Here is a 21006-nt window from a genome sequence, read left to right as displayed (position 1 = left end):
TAGGAATAACTTATTAGAAACTTCATATTAGATCTAAAATATTTATGGTAAGAGTTTTTTTTTTTTTTAACACATAGATGCCATTTCCTTATACTTGAGTAAGATTTAATATTTGTTATTTTAAATGTATTCTAAGTTATTGTTGTCACTCGTTAACATTTATATATATTGTATTATTGATATTTAAAATAGATTGATTAAGAAACGGTGTTTATTAAGTTGACAGTATACTGGAGAGAATTTAATATTGAATCGTATGGTGAGATGAGAGTCTAAAAAGTAGTACCTCTATTCCACATTGGAATAAGTGAATAATTGAACTTTTGGAGATCCCCTCTATCACAAACAAATGAAAGAAAAAGATGGAGACAAAGTAACTCAAAATGAAAATTTTAAGAGTTGATAAGTCGCCAGTAAAAAAGAAAAACATGAAAAAATATGTCATGAATGTGGAAAACATGATCACTACAAATAGGAATTGCAAGAAAAAAAAAACAATTTTATTATTTTTCTTAGTTTATTATTCTTACATAGAGATGATTTATATGTGTAATTTGAATTATTTTTCGATCCAAGAGTAAATTCAAATATTTATTAAAATATATTAGAAATTTTTGTGAGATGTTAATGAAAAATAGATAAATAAATATATATATATATATATATATAGTGATTAATGAAGAGGAGAAAAGAGAGAATATCAAATTGTAATATATGTCATTAATGAAATGTTATTTCTTTTGTAAGAGGAAAAAAGTAAATCTCATTATTGTCAATAATTTGAGATGTTAATTTGAATTTAAATAAAAAAATTGGTTCAAAATTCATGTCAACAAGATATAAATTAAATTAAGAGGGTGATAAAATGGACTAATTGGACTTGTTTTTTGGCCTGCCAAAAACATATTAGATCATCCTAGTTTGAAAAAAAAAATAAGTCAGAAAATGCAACCCATCCCGTGACAAAACGGCATGATCCACCACTTTTGTATATATACTTAGAAATAAATATTTAAAGTATATTTAAGCATGTAAACATTTTCTAAGCTTTGAATTGATTAATTAATTTTTTTAATTGAATAAATTAAAATATATTATATTTACATGTTAAATTATTTTATTATAATTAATAATTGAAACTTAATTTAATTTATGAGTGTTAATGATTTAAATTATAATAGTATAACATATTTTTACATCTATAAAAAATTTAATTAATAAATTATTTTTTAATTTTTAACTAAAAATAATAATAAAACAAATAGCGGGCAAGAAGCGAACCCGCTAATTTGATCATCTGTGTCAAAACAGGCTAGTGGGTTGAAAATTACAATCTAATCCGTCAAGTTTTGACATGCTAACAAGTTGTCTTTGGGTCACAACTCACTCATAAATCAATTTATCCTATTTAAACTAATTTTATGAAATCATTGTATATGCTTTGCCTTAAGAAAGTGTATTGGAATTATTTGTATCCTATATATATAAACTTTATTTTCAGAATTTCTTATCAATTAATTAACAATATTAATAATAATATATTGATAAGTAATTAAGTAAATCTTATATTTGTATCCTATATATAAACTCTATCTTGAGAATTTTTTATCAATTAATTAACAATATTAATAATAATATATTGATAATAATTAAGTAAATCTTATACATTGATTATGAATAAATCCATACATTTACGATTATAAGTTGTACATAGTGCCAAAATATTGAGAATTAGCAATTTTTTCTATCTTTATGGGAAAAAAAAGAATTTACGTAAATGGTAAAACAGAAAAATATACTATTAATATATAGTTTACCTGTTGCTAACCTCCACTCAATTCAATACATTACACATAACACACCAGAAAGGAACAAACGTGTATCGATATTGTTCTCCATTATCTACTACCAAATCTGACACATAACACACCATTGCTAATCGATACTCCATTATTTACTAGCAGAAAAGTGTATCGATATTGAGCCAACATTAATAGTTATACAAATTAAAGCTACAACAATTATTGACAAATGTACATACAACATATTATATACATAACCATACATCACCATGTAAAGCTGATGGATTCAAAGTGAAGATTATCAGCCAAACCAGAAGCACAAATTCTGGCAACTTCATGTCTCATGTTCCTTGGGCCACACACCAAGACTCCAACATCTTTTCCTTTGCAATCAAACAGAATTTCTGCAACATTAACAATTTCTATTTATATCATCACCCCCAATGAAACAGTAAACCAAACAATTTAAAGAACCCTGAAAACTTTACTCTTGAGATCAGGCCTTGCACCAAAATGCACATTGGTTGCTTGCACCAGAGACTGATGGGGAAGGCTTTCGAGCTCTCTCTCTGACCCATATATCCATGACCCTTGTGATGTTGTTGGTGTTGGAACTTCTACATTCATGATTTGCTTACTTTCCAAGGTGTTTTGTCTCCTCCACCACAGAAAAACTGCACTAGAACATACACACACCACTGCAAAAAGTAGAAACATAAACCACAAAACCTTAAAGGTCCAATGGTAAACATCATCTGAATTATTTTCAATAGGGTATATGTAGTAACGAGTGATTATCCCCAGGAGAAGGAGGAACATGAGAAAGGATGATGAGATTATAGCACCAAGCCATAGCCAGTTGTTTGGGCCTAACACTACTGATATAGGAGTGTCTGAGAGGGTAGGCTTAAACCTTTTGGTTTGGATCGGTTTTTGTGAATCTATAGGAGGTTCTTCTTTTTCTCTGGTAATGTAGGCCTCGATTTGAAATCGAAGGTTTGAGATTTGGTCTGATGAGCCAAAAACAGAAAGCATAAGATCTAACATGGTTAGATCAACGTAGTTTTTGAAAGCACAAACAAGTAGGACTCTTGGAACATGAGATTCTTGCTGGCTTTGAAATATGAGCTCACGGATTATAGATATGAAGGGTGTGATGCCACTTCCACCACTCACCAACACAAGCTCTTCGTACCTGTTTTAAGATACACGGTAAATTAGTTTACAAATTACAATTGAAAATTATTCCATTACTGCATATAAATAAGCACAGCCAAAATCATTACCAGCAAGAAGCATTTTCTTTTTTTTTTTTTGTTACCTTAGAAAATGTGAAGTAGTTGGTCCATAGGGTCCTTCAACAGATACGTTGAGATGATCCAAAGCAGATGAAGAAAGTTGCTGATAGAGTTTGTTTGTCCAGCTACCCTCAGTTTTAATGGCAACACTTAGAATATCTTTCTCCATATTACAACTAGAAATCACAGTGAAAGGGTGCCACTGCAGCTTCGAAATTTTGGGTACATTTATGTACACCATGCTCGAGGGGTTATACAACAAATCTGAAGTCAGGAATTATACCATCAAATCATAACTTACTTAGCAAAACTTTGTTCAGGTGATAAACTTATTCACATGGGTTGTCATATAATAACAGTTAACCAACATCTATTCTAATGCATGTTTGATTAACATAGAATCAAATTAAAGATAATCTTTCCACCTTCAAATCATAGTTATTTTAAGAAACTTTAATATATTTCACGTCAAAACCTAAAGTTTCATACATCAAATCAAATTACATATACACCTAAGATTTAATTTTTTTTTAATCATAACTAATACATTAAAATTAAGAAAATGCCATGATAATGTTATCAAGTCTTCTTTAAGTTTAACTTAATCCTACAAGATCAATTTTAAGGTAAGATTTGCACTCAGTTATATATTATAAATTGATCTTATTTGTAGTTGACATGAGACTTCCAATCTACCTCTCACACTAAGACATATACATCTCAAACATTATATATATATATATATATATATATATATATATATATATATATATATATACATACACGTGTGTGTATGAGTGATCCGATAACAGTCTGACAACGGATAAAATAATAGACTTAACAAACAACAAATTTTGTTAGGAAGACTCTAACCCATGACTTTGATACCATATTAAAAAGTAGACTTTAATGTTGTGTTCTTATTCAAAAAAGGATTTGAAAGAGAGTGACGGGATGAATTTGGGTGGATTTGAAGATAAAATTTATATTTTTAAAACTTTTGAAAAGATTTGAAAGTGCAATTTATGAATGTTTTTGAAAAATTTGATGTGATAAAATTTTAAAAAAATGTTTTAATAAATTAAAATTTAAAATTACTATATTGCTTTTATAATTAAAATTAATATATTATTATTATTATTATTATTTGATGTGATATATATAATGGTAATAGAATCGATTCTCTCAACATATAGATATGTAACATGGAATCAGTTCTAAAACCGATTCCCCTTTGCCTCTCTTCGGAATCATGACCTTGCACAAAAGCAGGTATCAATTCTCTCATGCAAGCTTCACTCGTATTTGGATGTATAATTGTAAAAGTAAAGGTTTCACCCTCAAATCTCTTCTCATATGCAAATATCTCACCCTCAAATCTCTTCTCATATGCAAATATCTCACCCTCAAATTGCTGGAATCAAATCCGTCTATGCTAATAGAAAATCATGAATAGATAGGAATACAACCTAAGTCTAATTTCATCATTTAAAACTAATTTATAATATGAGATTTATATATGCTTATATATTATTAATTCAGTTTATTTCTAGTGGATATAAATATCCTTACCTGGAGTCTTGGAGAAGTTGAGCTCAACTACAGCAGAAGGTAAAATGCGAGCTGATAGCAAGCGTGCATTTTGGCGAGATTGCAAGAATCTGAGGTGTCTGTCAACGAGGAAGAGGAAGATCCCAGGAGCGATCATGCACAAGTATTCAACTCCGACGTGAATGGCATAAAATAAGATGTAGAGAGTGTAGAGATGGTGAGTGTAGAAGAAAAGCTCAAACATTTTACGCCTCAACCGAGGAAAGCTTGGTACCCACATGGCTAACGCAATTGAACTTGCAATAACACCAGCTACATTTGATACATATGTCTTGCTCCACTCTAGGCTCTGAGATTTGTTTATAATTTAATTATATCATTAGTTCAAACATATAAGGCTAATGAAAAATTTCCTATTGATAGAAATGGTACTATTTAGTGTGAAATAATGTAATTTTGTCCTATATGGTGTGAAAGTATGACCACTCATATGAAAAAGATCACCTCTTTCATTTGATCTGTGATGGCCCAGTAGATAAAGAAACCTATGGTGTGCAGAGCAAAAAGCAGCATGGATAAATGTCCAAGCCAAACATGGTACTTGATGCTTGACTCTGATGTCAATCCAACAAGGGGAAGAATGGAAGATGCTCTTGTGACCGGAAAGAATAGGAATGCCCAACATATGTTTCCTATGTATCCAACTCTCAGAGATACACTTCTGAACTTTGCTTCCCACCTGCCACAAACCACTCATATTCCATTTAGGTTATTTTTCTAAAGATTTCAACCATGAAAGTGAAGCACTTACACTTTCTCACCCTCCTTGTGCATATGGAGGTGCTCAAAGCTAGTGTGTAGGTAATTGGAAAGGGACCATATCAAGAGTGCACCAAACATCACTGCAAAAATAAGCTCCATTGATGTCACAATTCCTATTGGAGACATCACAAGAACTGGCCTTCTCAACAAACGTAACCTTCCTCTGCTGAAACCAAGAAACATATATAAAATTACTGAGACCTATAACCAATTGTGGTGACCCTTTTGTTTCTTTTTCTCTATAAGACCCTTTGTACCTTTGGGAAGAAGATAGGTTTTCAGGTTTTTTGAGGTGAAGATGGAGATAAATACAACCCAGAGCCCCCATGAAGACAACGGGGAATGTGAAAAGCAAGAGATTTGTGCCTGAAATAGTGAACAGTGTAATTAGAAGAAAAGAAAAGAAGAGCATAGAAAGAGATGCATGAGATTAAATTGAATGAAAAATTAATGAGAATCACCTTGCTCTCTAAAGTATGTGGAGTTTAATTTTTGTTTGAGTTGGGGTGTCCATGTGTTCCGGTAAACCTTTGTGGGTAACAAGATCCAAACCATGAGCCACCCAACAAACACCAAAAGAAAAATTATCTTAACCAATGTGGGGCTCCTCATCATCAACTACTGTGTTGTATGATATAATGAACTTTGAATCTTCATTTGTAAGGGCTATATATAGAAATTCAGACACCTTATGGGTTGTGGTTACTAGTTGGAATTATATTTATATAACTAAATAACTTATATCACTTTAACTCCATGTGTTAAAAACTCTACTCATTCATCTTTGTTAAAAGGTAAATCACCGGCTAAAGAAAAAATATTTCATATCTCATTTTTTACGTAATGTGGATGTTAACATTAAAAAATAAATTTCTACTTGAAACTTTATTACAATTTCATTTTTATAAGAAACATCTCATTAAGTTTTGAAAAATTACTTAATCTCAATTCTTAAATGCCTTAAACATAGTTTACATTTATTTTTATTTGTCTTTATGTGTTATCTAGGGATCATGGGTGTCCATCATTTTCTGACAATTATTTGTACAATGAATTTGGTTGAAGGGACCAGATTTCATATTAAAATCGGATGAAATCACGCTCAAAAAGATAATGGTAATTTGATACTCAATTTTTTTACACATTATCTTTTACTGTTTTTTATATTTATTTTTATAAATATAAAAGTTTATTTTTTATAATTATTGTAATTTTATACGAATGTTAGATGGTTGTCATTTGAAGTGAAACATCATTTTTTCATGCTCAAAATATTTTCATTGAATGTAAGTAACAGTTTTTGGCGGTGTATATTCTCAAAAAAAAAAAAAAAAAAAAACCATTTATCCTATAACCTTACGACAATAATTTTGATAGAGAGATATGAAAAGTGATACTTCACACACATTCTTTTTAAATAGGAAAATTATACTTTTTTTTTTACACCAAAATAATTTTATATTCATTTGACATTATTAATTACTAGTTTTCACTTTCTCTTTTATTACCCTTATATAATAGGTTGTCAAATGTAGTTATCGGTGTGAAATAATGTTTTTCCTTTTAAATATCCTAACACAATTAACCTATCATTTTATTTTATTTCTTTTTTTCTACCACTCATAATATATACACACTTTTTTACACTAATATAAATTGAGAATCAATGGAATGATAACCACACTAATTTGAAACATTAATTGAGTTTATAAATTCTTTATACAGATGCTTTTATCCATGCAATATATATAACTTCACATTTCATGTGTGCATTCAAACATACAGGACCAGCATTGTCTCAGCATATAAAGCAAATCCACAGCACACGGTAACATTAATTTTCAAACTTTTAGTATCTCAGATAACTGTTGAACTCTAATTCAATAAGTCGATAAAATCCGTATATGTCAAAAAAATATAAATCTTTTTAGTTTTTATCCCTAAAACACTAAAATTATTATTTTCATATATATATATATATATATATATATATATATATATATATATATATATATAATGATAGTACAGTTGACTTGAGGTTCGGTACTAATCATGTACGACATGCAGTACTGATAAATATAAGGATGGAAAATGGAAAGTTCAGAATTTGGATATCATACTTAACGGTTTTGCTAATGTTATGATTCGTTTAAGTATATTTTATAGTTCTGAAGTAAACAACTTTAATGAATTAAATGATTTATAGCTTATTGTTTTTTTTTTAAATGTATACAAGTCGATCTTATATACTATTATTATTATTGCTTGCCTTGATGGATTAAGGATGTAACATGAAGTATGCATGGTATATGGCATGATCATCCACAATTGCTTCGTTCAATTTAAAAGTCAACATACATGATATAATAGAATGTCAACCCTAAACAACTTTTTTTTTTAATCTACAAGTATGTAATATTTTTCCAATATCTTTCTTAGCTTCTTATAATATTATTTGCAACGAGTAGAACTCTAAATTATATTTGCGTAGAGTTTAGTCATACCTTATGATAAAAGAGAGCAATGGAACATTTACCAAACATTATTTGAGATTAGTTAGATCGTGTTGTGTGTTCCATTATAATTGTCTTTAGAGTTTTATTTTCTTTGTTGATATTATTTTATATATTTTCTTGTTTTATTATGGTTGAAATTTTAATTTTTTGACTAATAGTTACATATCAAAATAAAAATTACTCTTATTTGATATCTAAAAAATAAATTTAAGTATAATTTAACTTTACAAAACTAATATATAAGGTGAGGTTTGTTAGGAATCCAAGTGTGAGTCTAAGTCTCACATTGATCAGAAATGAGAAAATAGAGTACTATATAACAATAAAAACCCATAAACCTATTGGCTTAAGGTTTTAGATTGAGAGTGGTGTCAATGCCTTATGTGGTTGGACTCTGCTAAACCTAATAAGGTTTACATCCCATTTATATATTAAATGTGAAATTTTCAAAATATACCGTATTAAAAAAAAAAAATATGTCAATGTTAATATATTCTCATAAGATTTTTTTTTATTCTTTGATTTGAAATGACTCATTTTCTCTTAAATCGAGATGAGTTGGGTACCTATAAAGATACAACATATAAAAATGTGTTCAACTAACAATTTGTAAAATATAGTAAATATAACAATAAATGAAAATTTACTGTTTTTACGTATTATGTTAGGTAAGCAAGTTAAATCTAATTTAGGGATAATTAGGTAATGTCCTTAATTAAAGTATTTAATCTTCTGGTTATTTTAATTATATTTTTAATGACGAAGATAAATACTTCCACAGGGGATAGTATGGTCATATCCTGTATAATATGAATTCAAATATTTTACGTTGAAAGTATATTTTAGAATAGAAAAAAACTGCAGCGGAAACTTAGCAAAAAGATGAGAGGGGGCTTCTCCCTGCACCCCAAAGCATTTCTCCTGTACCCCCAAATTTTTTTTTGTTTCCAATTTTACCCTTAAATGAAGAAAGAGAAAACACAGTAAAAAAAATTAACTGCACTCTTACACCCAGTCAACACGAATCTGCTTTTGTTGTAGGCCTCTGCACCCCCAAAAAATGCCAAAACGGATGACAGAATCCGCTTCAAGATTTTAAATATATTTTTTAATTTTTGTTTTGTTTATTTATTATGTTTTCATATATTTTAATATATATCTTAAAATAAAGTAATATATATATATATATATAATTTGATTTGTAAATAACTTTTTCAAAAATAAATGTAATTATAAAAATAAATAAAACTAAATGATAATTAAACTTTAAATTAGATAAAAGAACGAAATTTCAAATCCGTTTCTGTTTTTTTTTTTAATGAAACGGAACGTGGAATCCATTTCGCACAGAGCTGAAACGGAATTCCAAATCCGTTTTTATTTTTTTTTAACGAAACGGATTGTGGAATCCGTTTCGTGTTTATGTTTTTCGTGCTGAAACGGAATATGTATTCCGTTTGGTGTTTTTATTGGTTTATATTTTGTTTTGAAATGGATTTTGTATTCCATTTCAGAAAAAAATTTGCAATTTTTTTTATGAAACGGAATACAGAATCCGTTTCATAACGTTTTGAAACGGATTCTGTATTCCGTTTCAAAAAAATTTGCAATTTTTTTTATGAAACGGAATACAGAATCCGTTTCAAAACGTTATGAAACGGATTCTGTATTCCGTTTCATAAAAAAAATTGCAAATTTTTTTGAAACGGAATACAGAATCCGTTTCAAAACAATTTTTTTATGAAACGGAATACAGAATCCGTTTCATAACGTTTTGAAACAGATTCTGTATTCCATTTCATAAAAAAATTGCAAATTTTTTTGAAACGGAATACAGAATCCGTTTCAAAACGTTATGAAACGAATTCTGTATTCCGTTTCCCATACAGCTCTCACGACCACGAACCACACAAACCACAATGAAACTGAGCAAAAATTTTAATGAAAGCTGGATGATGGAGAAGAAACGGAGTAGAAGAATACTAAATAGTAACGTATAATAACGTTTTGGGGGTGCAGGGACGTTGATGCAGTAAATGAAATTTACTGTGTCCATACCCACTTTCACCCATTCTCACAGTATATTAAATAAGTGTATAAACGTAAATTTTGGGGGTACAGAAGATTTCTTGGAGGTGCAGGAAGAAGGCGCCAGATGAGAGACATGGAAATAACAAGGCCCGTTTAAAGAGTCTGAAACCAAATCCAATGCTAGAATAGGACATACTTTTGGGACTGGGCCTCCAAATTGGCACATCATTCCGTAAGAAATGTTTCCAACAATTTCAATATAAAAGGAAAAGCTCTTCCCGATCCCATAGAAGGATCACAAAACAAAAGTAATAGTAAAATACACTAACTACACTCACTAGTGGCAAAAACCCACATATACATATTTTATGCATAAATAAATTTTATAAATTTAAAACGAGTTGGAACTTTCACATTAATTAAAATGAATGAAACAAATGATATATAAATAAAATTATTTATAAATTCACTATCATAATATTTTTAATTAAAAGTATTATTTTAGTTTCTTTCACTCATGATTTATTAATACGGAATCTTCTAATGTCTCATCATAAAAAAACCCTCATAATGTAATAATCTGGTAGACGGATATGGTTGTGGTGCTTATTATGGACTTTGATAAATTAAGTTTTTTTTCTTGTACTATTTTGCTTCTTCTTGGATTTCAGTAATCTTAAAGTAAACTTCAAGCACGTTAAACTTTGCAGAGTCTATATCAAACTTTTCGTAAGCTTAAACTTAAAGACTGCCTTAAAAAACAAGTATAGATAAGCTAATCACATGGATGTAGTCAAAGAGCATACAAAGAATTCAAACTTATGGTTGAACAACGATGTCAACAGCAGAAAATATATTTTTTTTCTTAATTTTTATTTTTTTCTGAAAAAAAAAAAGTTAATAACTATTGTGTTAAAAAAAATTAACATAAGGGTAGTGCACATGTGACCTTTTAATACGAAGCAGGTGCATCAAAGCAAAAGTAGTGGCAGAATATGCGCAACGGTCTTTTGGAAGAAGCGACAACATAAACCACTGCACTAATCAATGTGAACCATACAAAAAACAATGGTCCATACATGCATGTATACACCAAGTGTTAAAAGCCAAAAGGGTTAATTAATATTTTTCATCTTCTATTTCGTAATTATCTCATTCTACACAATTTGCAAATGCTTTCTCTCTCTCTCCTTTAATTATTCTAATAATGATGTCATTTTGAGTAATGCTGAGCCATGGCTTGAACCAACCGTATTTCCCTTTGTGCCGACATGTGAGAAATGACCTTAATTTCTACAAAATAGACTAATGCATGTGGAAGGAAAAAAATCTAGTGCTGTTGACCAAGGCCATGTGATGTGTGACAAGAAGATTTATAACTTCCACTAAGTTGTGAGGATCATATTAGAGAGGATGCAAAGAATAAATTAATCCAGCACTGTGTTGTAGAGCTGGCATGCACTATGCATATGCCTTTTTGCACTGGAAGACATTAACAATATAATTTGCATCCTACTACATCATAAGATAAGGTTTCAGAGACGCGTGCAAATTATATGGAGTTGTCAATGGGAGATTTCAATCTCAAACCTACATAATCTGACCCCTTATCAACAAATTTGTCAAATATGTAACTGTGACCTATCTTTTCACCCTACGTGAATGAACCCAAGGTGTTTGAAAAAATGATACATATAATTGTTTATGCAATTTTTTATGACACAAAATCTGATAACGAACTAGAAGGATACCTGCAGAGAGAGAGAGAGCTACTTGAGGTAAGGAAATCGAAATCTGTCTCAGAGAGCCTGGTTTCCTTCTTTCAGTACACTATCTGCACAATAAAAATACTTTATAATTTCATAACTTTAAATAATTAAAGTATTATTCATTGAACATATATGTACATATGACACTATAAACATGTTTTCTTTTCTTGCAGAAATTGAGGACTATACAAATCATAGATTACATGCATTGTATATAGACGATGGAAGACAATGCTACACTTATTTTTGTCGTTTTTATAGATTTTTTTGCCATGTAAAACTATCTTTGCTTGTAACCTTTTAAAAGTATCTCCTATAAGTTACTAGAAGTATTCATTAACTTTTTGTTTCAACAGTTACTTGTTTATCTCACCTGTAAACATATTTTCACTAAGATTTTTCTTTCTCGCTGCAATGTCACAGCTATGTTCCACTACAGGTAATTCTGTTCCCACATCAATATTTGAATTTGTACCCAGAAGTTTAGATGAAACAACATGTATATGAAGTGGAGCGCTGAGAAAACTGAGAAAACTAATGCAGGTTTGTGAGAAACGTCCAAAAATGTTGAGTTTCAAAACAACTAACCATAAAAAGCAAATGCAAGAGTAGGTGTTATCCTTTGACTTGTGCTTACCAAATTCATGTACTATATATCATATCTTCCTTCTCAAATCTTCGCTGGGACTTAAGTCACTGTCTCTCTCTGTGTCTCTTGTCTTCTTGTTGCAGTTCTGTCCACACATCACACTTCCCTTTTGCATCCTCAAACTAGATACTACTCATGGCATGAGAGTTTTTCTCAGCGTGACACACTCTTCAAGGAATCGAAAGGCCAAATTCAAAACTTTCTTCAATGAACACCGGATTCCTCATACCCTCTATCCTTCTCCTTCTCCTTCTCACACCCTTCTCAGTTTCATTCTCTCCCACAGATAACTTCCTTCTCAGTTGTGGATCACACAACAATGCTTCCCTCTTCAACAGAGTCTTCACGGGCGATTCCACCAACCCAGGTTCCAATTTTCTCTCTTCAGATCATTCTGTTTCACTCGCATATCAAAAGCCACCTCAGAATTTGCCCACTTTGTACCACACAGCAAGAGTTTTCAGCGGCACAGGGAGCTACAGGTTCAATATGAAGAAAAACGGCACCCACTTTGTGCGTTTTCATTTCTTCCCCTTCAAGACTCAAAGTTTTGATCTAAAATCAGCAAAATTTAGTGTCTTTGTTAATGGGGCTTCTGTGCTGAACAATTTCCAGCCACCTAATGATGTGCTTCTCAAAGAGTTCATTCTAAACACAGAGTCAAACTTTCTTGAGATTTTGTTTAGGCCTGTTGGTGACTCAGGTTTTGCCTTTGTCAATGCTTTGGAGGTGTTTACTGCCCCTGTGGACTTTGTTATAGATTTTGGAGCCAGGGTCGTTGGTCCTTCTGGGATGGAAGAGTACCGAAACCTTTCATCTCAGGTTTTGGAAACTGTTCATAGGATCAATGTTGGGGGTTTGAAAATAACTCCTTTCAATGACACCCTTTGGAGGACTTGGATTCCTGATGAACATTATTTGGTGTTTAAGGGTGCAGCAAAGCCTGCAGTGAGCACTCACATACCAAATTACCAGAAGGGAGGTGCAACTAGAGAGATTGCACCTGAAAATGTTTACATGACTGCTCAGCAGATGAATAGGGATAACTCAAGTTTGGCTTCTAGGTTCAACATAACCTGGAACTTCCCTGTGTCTCCTGGTGGTGTTCCGCACTTGGTTCGATTGCATTTCTGTGATATTGTTAGTCCTGCTCTCAACTTGCTCTACTTTGATGTGTACATCAATGGGTACATTGCATACAAGGATCTTGATTTGTCAGTGCTTACCATCCACACGCTTGCATCACCTGTCTATGTGGATTTTGTTACAAATTCAGATGACTCGGGTTTTGTTCAAGTGAGTGTTGGTCCTTCCGAGCTAAGCAGTTCCATGAGGATGAATGCTATATTGAATGGTGCAGAGATAATGGAGATGGTGAATGTTGTCAGTACTGAGGTTGTGCATAGGAGGAAGAATTTGTGGCTGTTGGTGGGTTCAGTTGTTGGAGGAATTGCTGTCTTTTTTTTAGTTGTAACTGCTTTTCTACTTGGTACCAAATGCAGGAACAAGAAACCAAAACAAAGGACATTGGAAAGTGTTGGATGGACACCTTTAAGCATGTTTGGAGGGAGTTCCCTCAGTAGAAGCTCCGAGCCTGGTTCTCATGGACTTCTTGGCTTGAAGATCCCTTTTGCTGAAATACAATCAGCAACAAACAACTTCGATAGAAATTTGATTATAGGGTCTGGTGGGTTTGGTATGGTCTACAAAGGAGTGTTCAGAGACAATACAAAGGTTGCTGTCAAGAGAGGCATGCCAGGGTCCAGACAAGGCCTTCCCGAGTTCCAAACTGAGATAACAGTTTTGTCCAAAATTCGCCATCGCCACCTTGTTTCACTGGTTGGTTTCTGTGAAGAAAATTCAGAAATGATACTTGTCTACGAGTATGTAGAAAAGGGTCCGCTGAAGAAGCATTTATATGGCTCATCACGACAAGCACCTCTCTCTTGGAAGCAGCGTCTTGAAATATGCATTGGTGCAGCCAGAGGTCTTCACTATCTTCACACTGGCTTTGCTCAAGGAATCATCCACCGTGACATTAAATCAACCAACATATTGCTTGATGAAGACTACGTGGCCAAAGTTGCTGACTTTGGTCTTTCAAGGTCAGGTCCATGCATTGATGAAACACATGTGAGTACTAATGTGAAAGGTAGTTTTGGTTATCTTGATCCTGAGTATTACCGGAGACAGCAACTTACGGATAAGTCAGATGTTTATTCATTTGGTGTAGTGCTTTTTGAGGTTCTTTGTGGCAGAGCTGCTGTTGATCCACAATTAGCAAGAGAACAGGTGAATTTGGCAGAATGGGCACTTGAATGGCTGAAGAAAGGAATGGTGGACAAAATTGTTGACCCCCATCTTGTTGGACAGGTCCAACAAGACTCCTTAAAGAAATTTTGTGAAACTGCAGAGAAATGTTTGTCTGAGTATGGAGTTGATAGACCAGCTATGGGTGATGTGTTGTGGAATTTGGAGTATGCACTTCAGCTCCAGGAAAGTGGACAACAAAGGGAGCCACATGCCAACACCAGTGCTAGTGAAGCTGCGAGTGTGACCAGTACAGTTATTGCAGGAAATCCTTCTACCAGCACAAGAGCAGAGAGGGATTATGATAATTTTTCTTCTGATGTTAGTACTAGCCAAGTGTTTTCCCAGCTAATGAACAATGAAGGTAGATAGGTGTACCCTAAGGTTGCATACTTTTTTTTTTTCTGTCGAGTTTTCTTTTGAAAAACATTGCACCAAAACCATGATTAGCAAGATTTAGTCATGGAAGGCTCCTTATATAGCACTAGTTCATTGATATTTTCTTACAAATGTTGGAATATCTTGTCTGATATTTGAAGATCGCTTAAAATTTTTGCAGTATAATTGATTCATTAATTTTATACAGCAATTGTGTAGTTGTTCTAGAGCTGAATCAGTCAAATTTGTGATGAGCTAGCTATAGGTTGGTGTCCCCTTTGTATGATATATCTGGAATTTCAAGTTCAAAGTTCTAATTTCAATTCCAATCCTCAGGATAGAAGAGAAACTGTAACGTGAAACAAAGACATGTAATAGTTTTGTTTTAGAACATCAACTAGACAAAATGGATTGTAGAAGGTAGGTTGAATTTACATGATGAGTTCATTAATCAGCTTACTTAATAAAGTAGAAAGTAAGTAGAATCTGCTCAATCCCCTGGTAGAAAAAATACATGAAAGTACTAAACACCAGCAGAACACTGCATACTACCATTCTAAATGCATAACATGTTACTTGATTCCTTCAATAGTGATTCAGACAGCTTAATCACTGACCTCTTCGAACAAAATCAAGAGTGGTAGTCGATGTAACTCTAAAAAGTGAATTTTCTGTAAAAGGTACATACATGGTTTTTCAAACCAGAAAATTTAGAACTGAAATATATCGAAAGTGCAGTTGCATTTCACATGTTAATATTCCACATTTTTTTTCATCTTTTTCTAAAGTTTATGATGGTATTTGTTTCTGAATATATTCTAAAGCTCAGGCAAAGCCGGCCATCACTCTTTTGACACACGTGAATGAGTTGTTTTCCTTTATGCATGAGTTTCATTGGATACAGCAAACAGAAAGCTGTGTTCAATTTTAAAACCAGATGGAAATGGAAGCGTGTAGTCTCCACTAAATAATCTACTAGCTAAATTCTGCTATCCACTTACATAGTGAGGTTTCAGAAATTTTGAATAATGAGAACAAGATTCATATATAAAGGAGTAGTGATACTTTGACATAAGTTACATTCATTTGAAACACATTGAAGATGTAAATAGTTATAAAAAAATGAACTTATTGAATTTATGAAGGAATAGAAATAGTAAAAGATAATAAAAGATAATCTCAAATCGGTGTAAAATATTTTGTTTGTCAAAGTATCATTACTCTGAATAAAAGAGTAGTGTTTTCTTCCATCCTCTGCAAGGGCATGGCATGAAGGCAGATCAATATAAATGTCACCCCATTAACACCATTCTTATTCAATAGTTTCTTAATCACCATTTTTACTTTTTAAAGTTTCTTGTAAGTTAAGAGTTGCTTGGTAAATTTTAGAACATAATGTAAAATCAGTTTAGTCAACAGTAGTTTTATTTTATGATAACGAAATACATTAAGGTATTGAAATATATACACTTAAAGTTTTTAGTTTAAAAATGTAAAAAGATATATTTGTGAACATAAAGATAATTTTAAACATAACTTAGGAATATTTGTGTTATATTTGCATTATTAATGAAATAAAAATAAAAATTTATAAAAGATACAAGATTTGAAAACATCTAAATTATTGTTCAATACTATTTTAAAAGATTAAAAGTTTATTTGAAAACAATATAATGAATAATCTATAAAGTATTTAAATGAATATATTATTGTAACTAAGAATTCAAAACTGATTTCTGATATGAATTTAAAGAAAGAAAAATTATAATATATGAAAAATATAAGTTTATTTATTTATCTATATTATTTACTCATTTCTGATATATTCTTTTATTGTATGTAGTAAAATAAAACCTTACAATGAGTAAAATAATTTAAAATAAACTACATTTGAAAGAATTCTTGAGCAAAGCATTGAAATTGGTACTTAAAACTGATATTTTAAATGAAGGTGATATTCAAAAATGATCTACTGAATAGGTTCCACAAGCTTTAAAAAATCTCCTCCTGATAACTTAATTTAAAGTCACTCTTTTTAAAGTTTTGTTCTGTCGAAATAAATTTCTTATTTTAAAGTTTTTTTTTTAATTACAACGAAAAAGAAAACATTACAATTCTTTATCTTGTTCTCTTTCTACCTAAAGTTATCATATGACTTGTCAATATTTTTTTCAACTTCCTCAGTAATTACACAAGACAGAAAAATAATATCTTGATTTACAATTTTACTGTTTATTGACTGAAAATTTGATATACATAACTTTTAATATCTTAAAACATATTAAAAGTATTTTTAAGATATCAAAATTATATCTTTAAAAACAGAGTAGAGACATAAAGATCAATGAAGAATATGTTATGGTAAAAGTGAGAGTTAGATATATGGCATGTAATGGTCGGAGAACAAGAACAAGAACAAAGTCATTGTTCCCACACAAACATCTTACATGGTATTGGTCTTGGTGGTATATTTCACAGGTCCTTTCTCTTTCTTTATTTTTTCACAATTTTGACTCTGGTTTTCTCCAGTACCGTTGACTTCCATTCTCAATACTCCTCATGATTTTATCATTATTTCTCATTTTGTGGGATTCATCGCTTTCACCATTTTTTTTTTTGGTTTTGATCCTTGCTGTCTGCCACATACTTGTTGCATATCTTAAGAAAAAGTTCATTTTGTAGGATATGATTGGGTAGAATATAATGTAAGATCATTTCAGATTTTCAATTCTTTTTCAAGTAGTCTTAAGTTTTCTAATTCTAATTAATAGGATTACATTTATTTTATTACTGTTACTGAATTTTTTTAAGTAATTTGTTTGGATCACTACTGAATATTTGATTCTATTAATTTCATTTCCAACATATTATTGGAGTGAGAAATATATGCTAGAAATTCCTATATCAAACATGGACTTTTGATATATTTAAACTGTTCTCTTTTTTAATCTTAAAATAACTATATCCTGATTAAATAAAAAAAAACAAGATATTTATACTGTTTGTAAATTACGTGTCAACTGGAGCATTTATATTGTTTGTAAATTAAAAAAAAATTACGAATCTGCAACAGTAGACTATGGAAGTCAATTCAAATGGAAAATTAGCAGCTATGCATGCAGTTAATTAAAATCATAAAGAAACAAAGTGACAGAACAACAATTAAGCAGAATGTAGCTGACAAGCACACATGGTACGATGATGTACAAAAGACAACCTCCGGTAGAGTAACAGAAGTTTAAGGTTTCATCCAGTACCAACAACGACACAAACAATGCGATTTCAGCATTTCCATTAGAAGAGAATTGTTGCTTCATTTGCATCCTCTGCAATCTGCAGTGACCTAACAGCTTGTGCTGCTATATAATCAACAGAGAATCCAGCAGAACCCCATCCCACTTCTTCATGCTCATTCTTCTCGCATCTGAAAGACCACTCGCCATTTTCAGAAGAAACAGACCATGTGCCACCACCATCTGCATCACCAAAACAAGCTCTTGCTCCACCCATGAAGACCTCAAGTTTCTCAATATTATTCCAACTCTTGCATCCACTCTCATTTATACCAACCTTACACCTATCGTCTGAATCCTCTCCGAGTAAAACTTGCAAAGCCACCGCTTCAGCAATTGCAGCGCCCTCTTCATCAAGTCTCTGTTGCTCCTCTTTCTTCTTCTGCTTCTTTTTCTCCAGTTCAGAAATTATGGCAGCAGAAGTGGCTAGAGCTTTTTCCAAACGCCTCTTTTTCTTTTCAGCCTGTTTAAGACGATCCAACTCATCTTTCACTTGCTTCTTTTTTGCCTTTCCCACATGTTGTTGCCCTTTATTACATGCCATGCTATCCATACAACTCATCATCTATATAAATACTCAAAATAACTTTGGTGAACTCCTATCCTTCAACACAATCTCTTCAGAGCTGTATGCATTTTTCTGCATACAATTCCCCCCCTCTTCCCCTAAACAGTTATGGTAGAATACTAACGTTGTGTTATAGCTTGTAACCACTACACCCACTCAGGTCTGTAGGAGTACCTCGTTTTGCGGAATATACAATCCCAAAAAGAAACAACAGGCGACAACATCAGAGAAAATTCATAAGCACTCATAGACCCATTTGTTGGTCCCATTCTTCTTAACTTCCCACAACCCTTGCATTTACCCATCCTCAAAAAGCTACCAACTTAGGAATAAATTATCACCCCACGGTTACACTCTGATTCCAGAACACCCGTCCCTGCTGCAGTAAAAACAAAAAACACAGCTAAATCGTCACAAAGATAAACAGACATAGTAATTTACCGCAAGAACTGACAAGAAAAACCAAACCAATCCGGGCATGGTCAGAGTTAAAGAGACTACAAATAGGTTCCATGTTTTAGTCATGTAAAACATGTTAGATTAAAAACCATAGATGTGACAGCTTTTGATAGAATCTACGATACTTAAATGCAGAAACAGTAAATCAATACATTCTAGAGTCAAGTACAGGTACAGCCTATATTTGCTGATAAAAAAAAAGTACAGCCTGTATTTGTTAGAGTCATGTTGAACAATGAAAAGTGACGAAGGGTGAAGAGTAATGCGGAAAAACATACTAAACATTTTTAATTCGAAAATTGTAACCTGCATAAGACTTAACTAACAAATTATTCAAAACAAACACACAGAAACCAAGCAAAGGAACATGAGAACAGCTTAAACTTCAAGCAGTGAATTGATTTGATTATTCTCATAGAGAAGAGAAGAATAACCCATTTTCTTCCACTCAAATTTGAATTGTAGTCAGATATAACCTAAACACACACACATACATGTGTGTGGTGTACGTATATATATTGTATGTAAACATGTGTATTACCCTGACCTAACCAGATCCATCCAATTTGTGAGAAAAACTAAACACATTTGAAGTAAAAACCATGCAACCGTACACAACAACACAGTAAGATAAGATCTACTCAACCCGGAATTAAAAAGATAAACTTTCTTCAAAACCAATGACTCCATGACATAATTAAAAACCAGATCAAGGTACCCATTAAGGGAAACTTAAAAAGAAAAGGAGAAAGCATACGAAAGAAAAAAATGCAAACTTGAAATGAGTCAAACCTGGGGGGAATGGCATAGATAACAGAGGAAGAGATCTAACCCAGTGTTGGTTTGGAAGCAAAAATGAAAGAAAAACAGACAAGAAGTAATTGGTGGCAGTGGGAGTGGTTGGATCTATAGAGAACGTAGTTAAGTAGGGAAAAATAAAGAAGGTGAAAATAGGAAAAGATTTTGAAGTTGAAGAGGAAGAGGTAAGTAACTCACTTACACGAGAGGAAGGAGAGAAAACATGAACAATGTCAATCACGAATGGTGATGGGACACGTGTCGATTGATGAGAAAAAGATTGTCTACAAAAATCTTTACTTTTCTTTTTCCTACGGTTACAGCTTGTGTTGGTTGGTGTCGAAGGAACACGTGGACCATTAAGGTGAGTGTGGGGCCCCTCGTCCTAGGAGAAGAATCGAGCATCTTTTTTAAGGGTCAGGGAAGGACGGTTGAGATTCTTTCCTCTTACAGATGCGTTATAGTGTGGAAGCTGTGTAATTTCCACTTTCAGGCGTGACTTCTTTGATCTCTGCTTTGGTTTCACTTTTTTTTGCAATAAAAAGTTAAAGACAGATAATTTCTGTTTAGTTTGATTTGGAGATTTTTTATATTAAATATGTTAAATATAAATTAATTTTCAAAAGAAAATGTCACTCCTTTTCTCACCTCTTCTCACTTGAAATTTTCACATATATAATTAACATAGAAGAAGAGTGAATATAAAAATATCACTGTTACTATTTTGCACTTAAAACAAAAAATAGTTCTATTTGTGAAATG

The 21006-nt window shown here is 32.0% G+C and overlaps 3 protein-coding genes across 9 annotated transcripts; 1 reads left to right on the top strand and 2 right to left on the bottom strand.

Annotated features, from left to right (window-relative positions):
- Positions 1 to 1820: 1820 nt before the first annotated feature.
- On the bottom strand, positions 1821 to 6116 carry LOC114190422 (ferric reduction oxidase 4-like). Of its 2 annotated transcripts, none has more exons than XM_028079295.1 (8): positions 5935 to 6116; positions 5731 to 5839; positions 5463 to 5639; positions 5156 to 5390; positions 4673 to 5000; positions 3124 to 3364; positions 2291 to 2997; positions 1821 to 2206 (listed from the first exon to the last, which is right to left on the bottom strand). In XM_028079295.1, exons 1-8 carry the CDS (start codon positions 6086 to 6088, stop codon positions 2067 to 2069), a joined length of 2091 nt encoding a protein of 696 aa, XP_027935096.1. In that variant the 5' UTR covers positions 6089 to 6116; the 3' UTR covers positions 1821 to 2066. The 2 variants fall into 2 exon arrangements, with proteins under 2 accessions (XP_027935096.1, XP_027935097.1); XM_028079296.1 differs by having other exon boundaries at positions 1925 to 2206; positions 5463 to 5636.
- A 5495-nt stretch (positions 6117 to 11611) lies between these two features.
- LOC114191747 (probable receptor-like protein kinase At5g24010) lies at positions 11612 to 15333 on the top strand. Of its 5 annotated transcripts, none has more exons than XM_028081121.1 (4): positions 11612 to 11798; positions 11963 to 12228; positions 12333 to 12397; positions 12522 to 15333. In XM_028081121.1, exon 4 carries the CDS (start codon positions 12646 to 12648, stop codon positions 15118 to 15120), a length of 2475 nt encoding a protein of 824 aa, XP_027936922.1. In that variant the 5' UTR covers positions 11612 to 11798; positions 11963 to 12228; positions 12333 to 12397; positions 12522 to 12645; the 3' UTR covers positions 15121 to 15333. The 5 variants fall into 5 exon arrangements, with proteins under 5 accessions (XP_027936922.1, XP_027936918.1, XP_027936921.1 ...); XM_028081122.1 differs by having other exon boundaries at positions 11626 to 11798; positions 12213 to 12228; XM_028081117.1 differs by having other exon boundaries at positions 12333 to 15333.
- A 2883-nt stretch (positions 15334 to 18216) lies between these two features.
- Positions 18217 to 20483, bottom strand: LOC114192106. 2 transcript variants are annotated; one of them, XM_028081695.1, is made up of 2 exons: positions 20239 to 20483; positions 18217 to 19366 (listed from the first exon to the last, which is right to left on the bottom strand). In XM_028081695.1, the coding sequence occupies exon 2, from the start codon at positions 18982 to 18984 to the stop codon at positions 18421 to 18423; it is 564 nt and encodes a 187-aa protein (XP_027937496.1). In that variant the 5' UTR covers positions 18985 to 19366; positions 20239 to 20483; the 3' UTR covers positions 18217 to 18420. The 2 variants fall into 2 exon arrangements, with proteins under 2 accessions (XP_027937496.1, XP_027937497.1); XM_028081696.1 differs by having other exon boundaries at positions 18217 to 19363; positions 20239 to 20451.
- Between the last annotated feature and the right edge of the window lie 523 nt (positions 20484 to 21006).

Source organism: Vigna unguiculata, chromosome 7 (genome assembly GCF_004118075.2).
Source record: "Vigna unguiculata cultivar IT97K-499-35 chromosome 7, ASM411807v1, whole genome shotgun sequence".
In the NCBI taxonomy this organism is placed as follows: Eukaryota; Viridiplantae; Streptophyta; class Magnoliopsida; order Fabales; family Fabaceae; genus Vigna; species Vigna unguiculata.
Note: the sequence above shows the minus strand (reverse complement) of the source record. Positions and strands in the feature narration are given on the sequence as shown.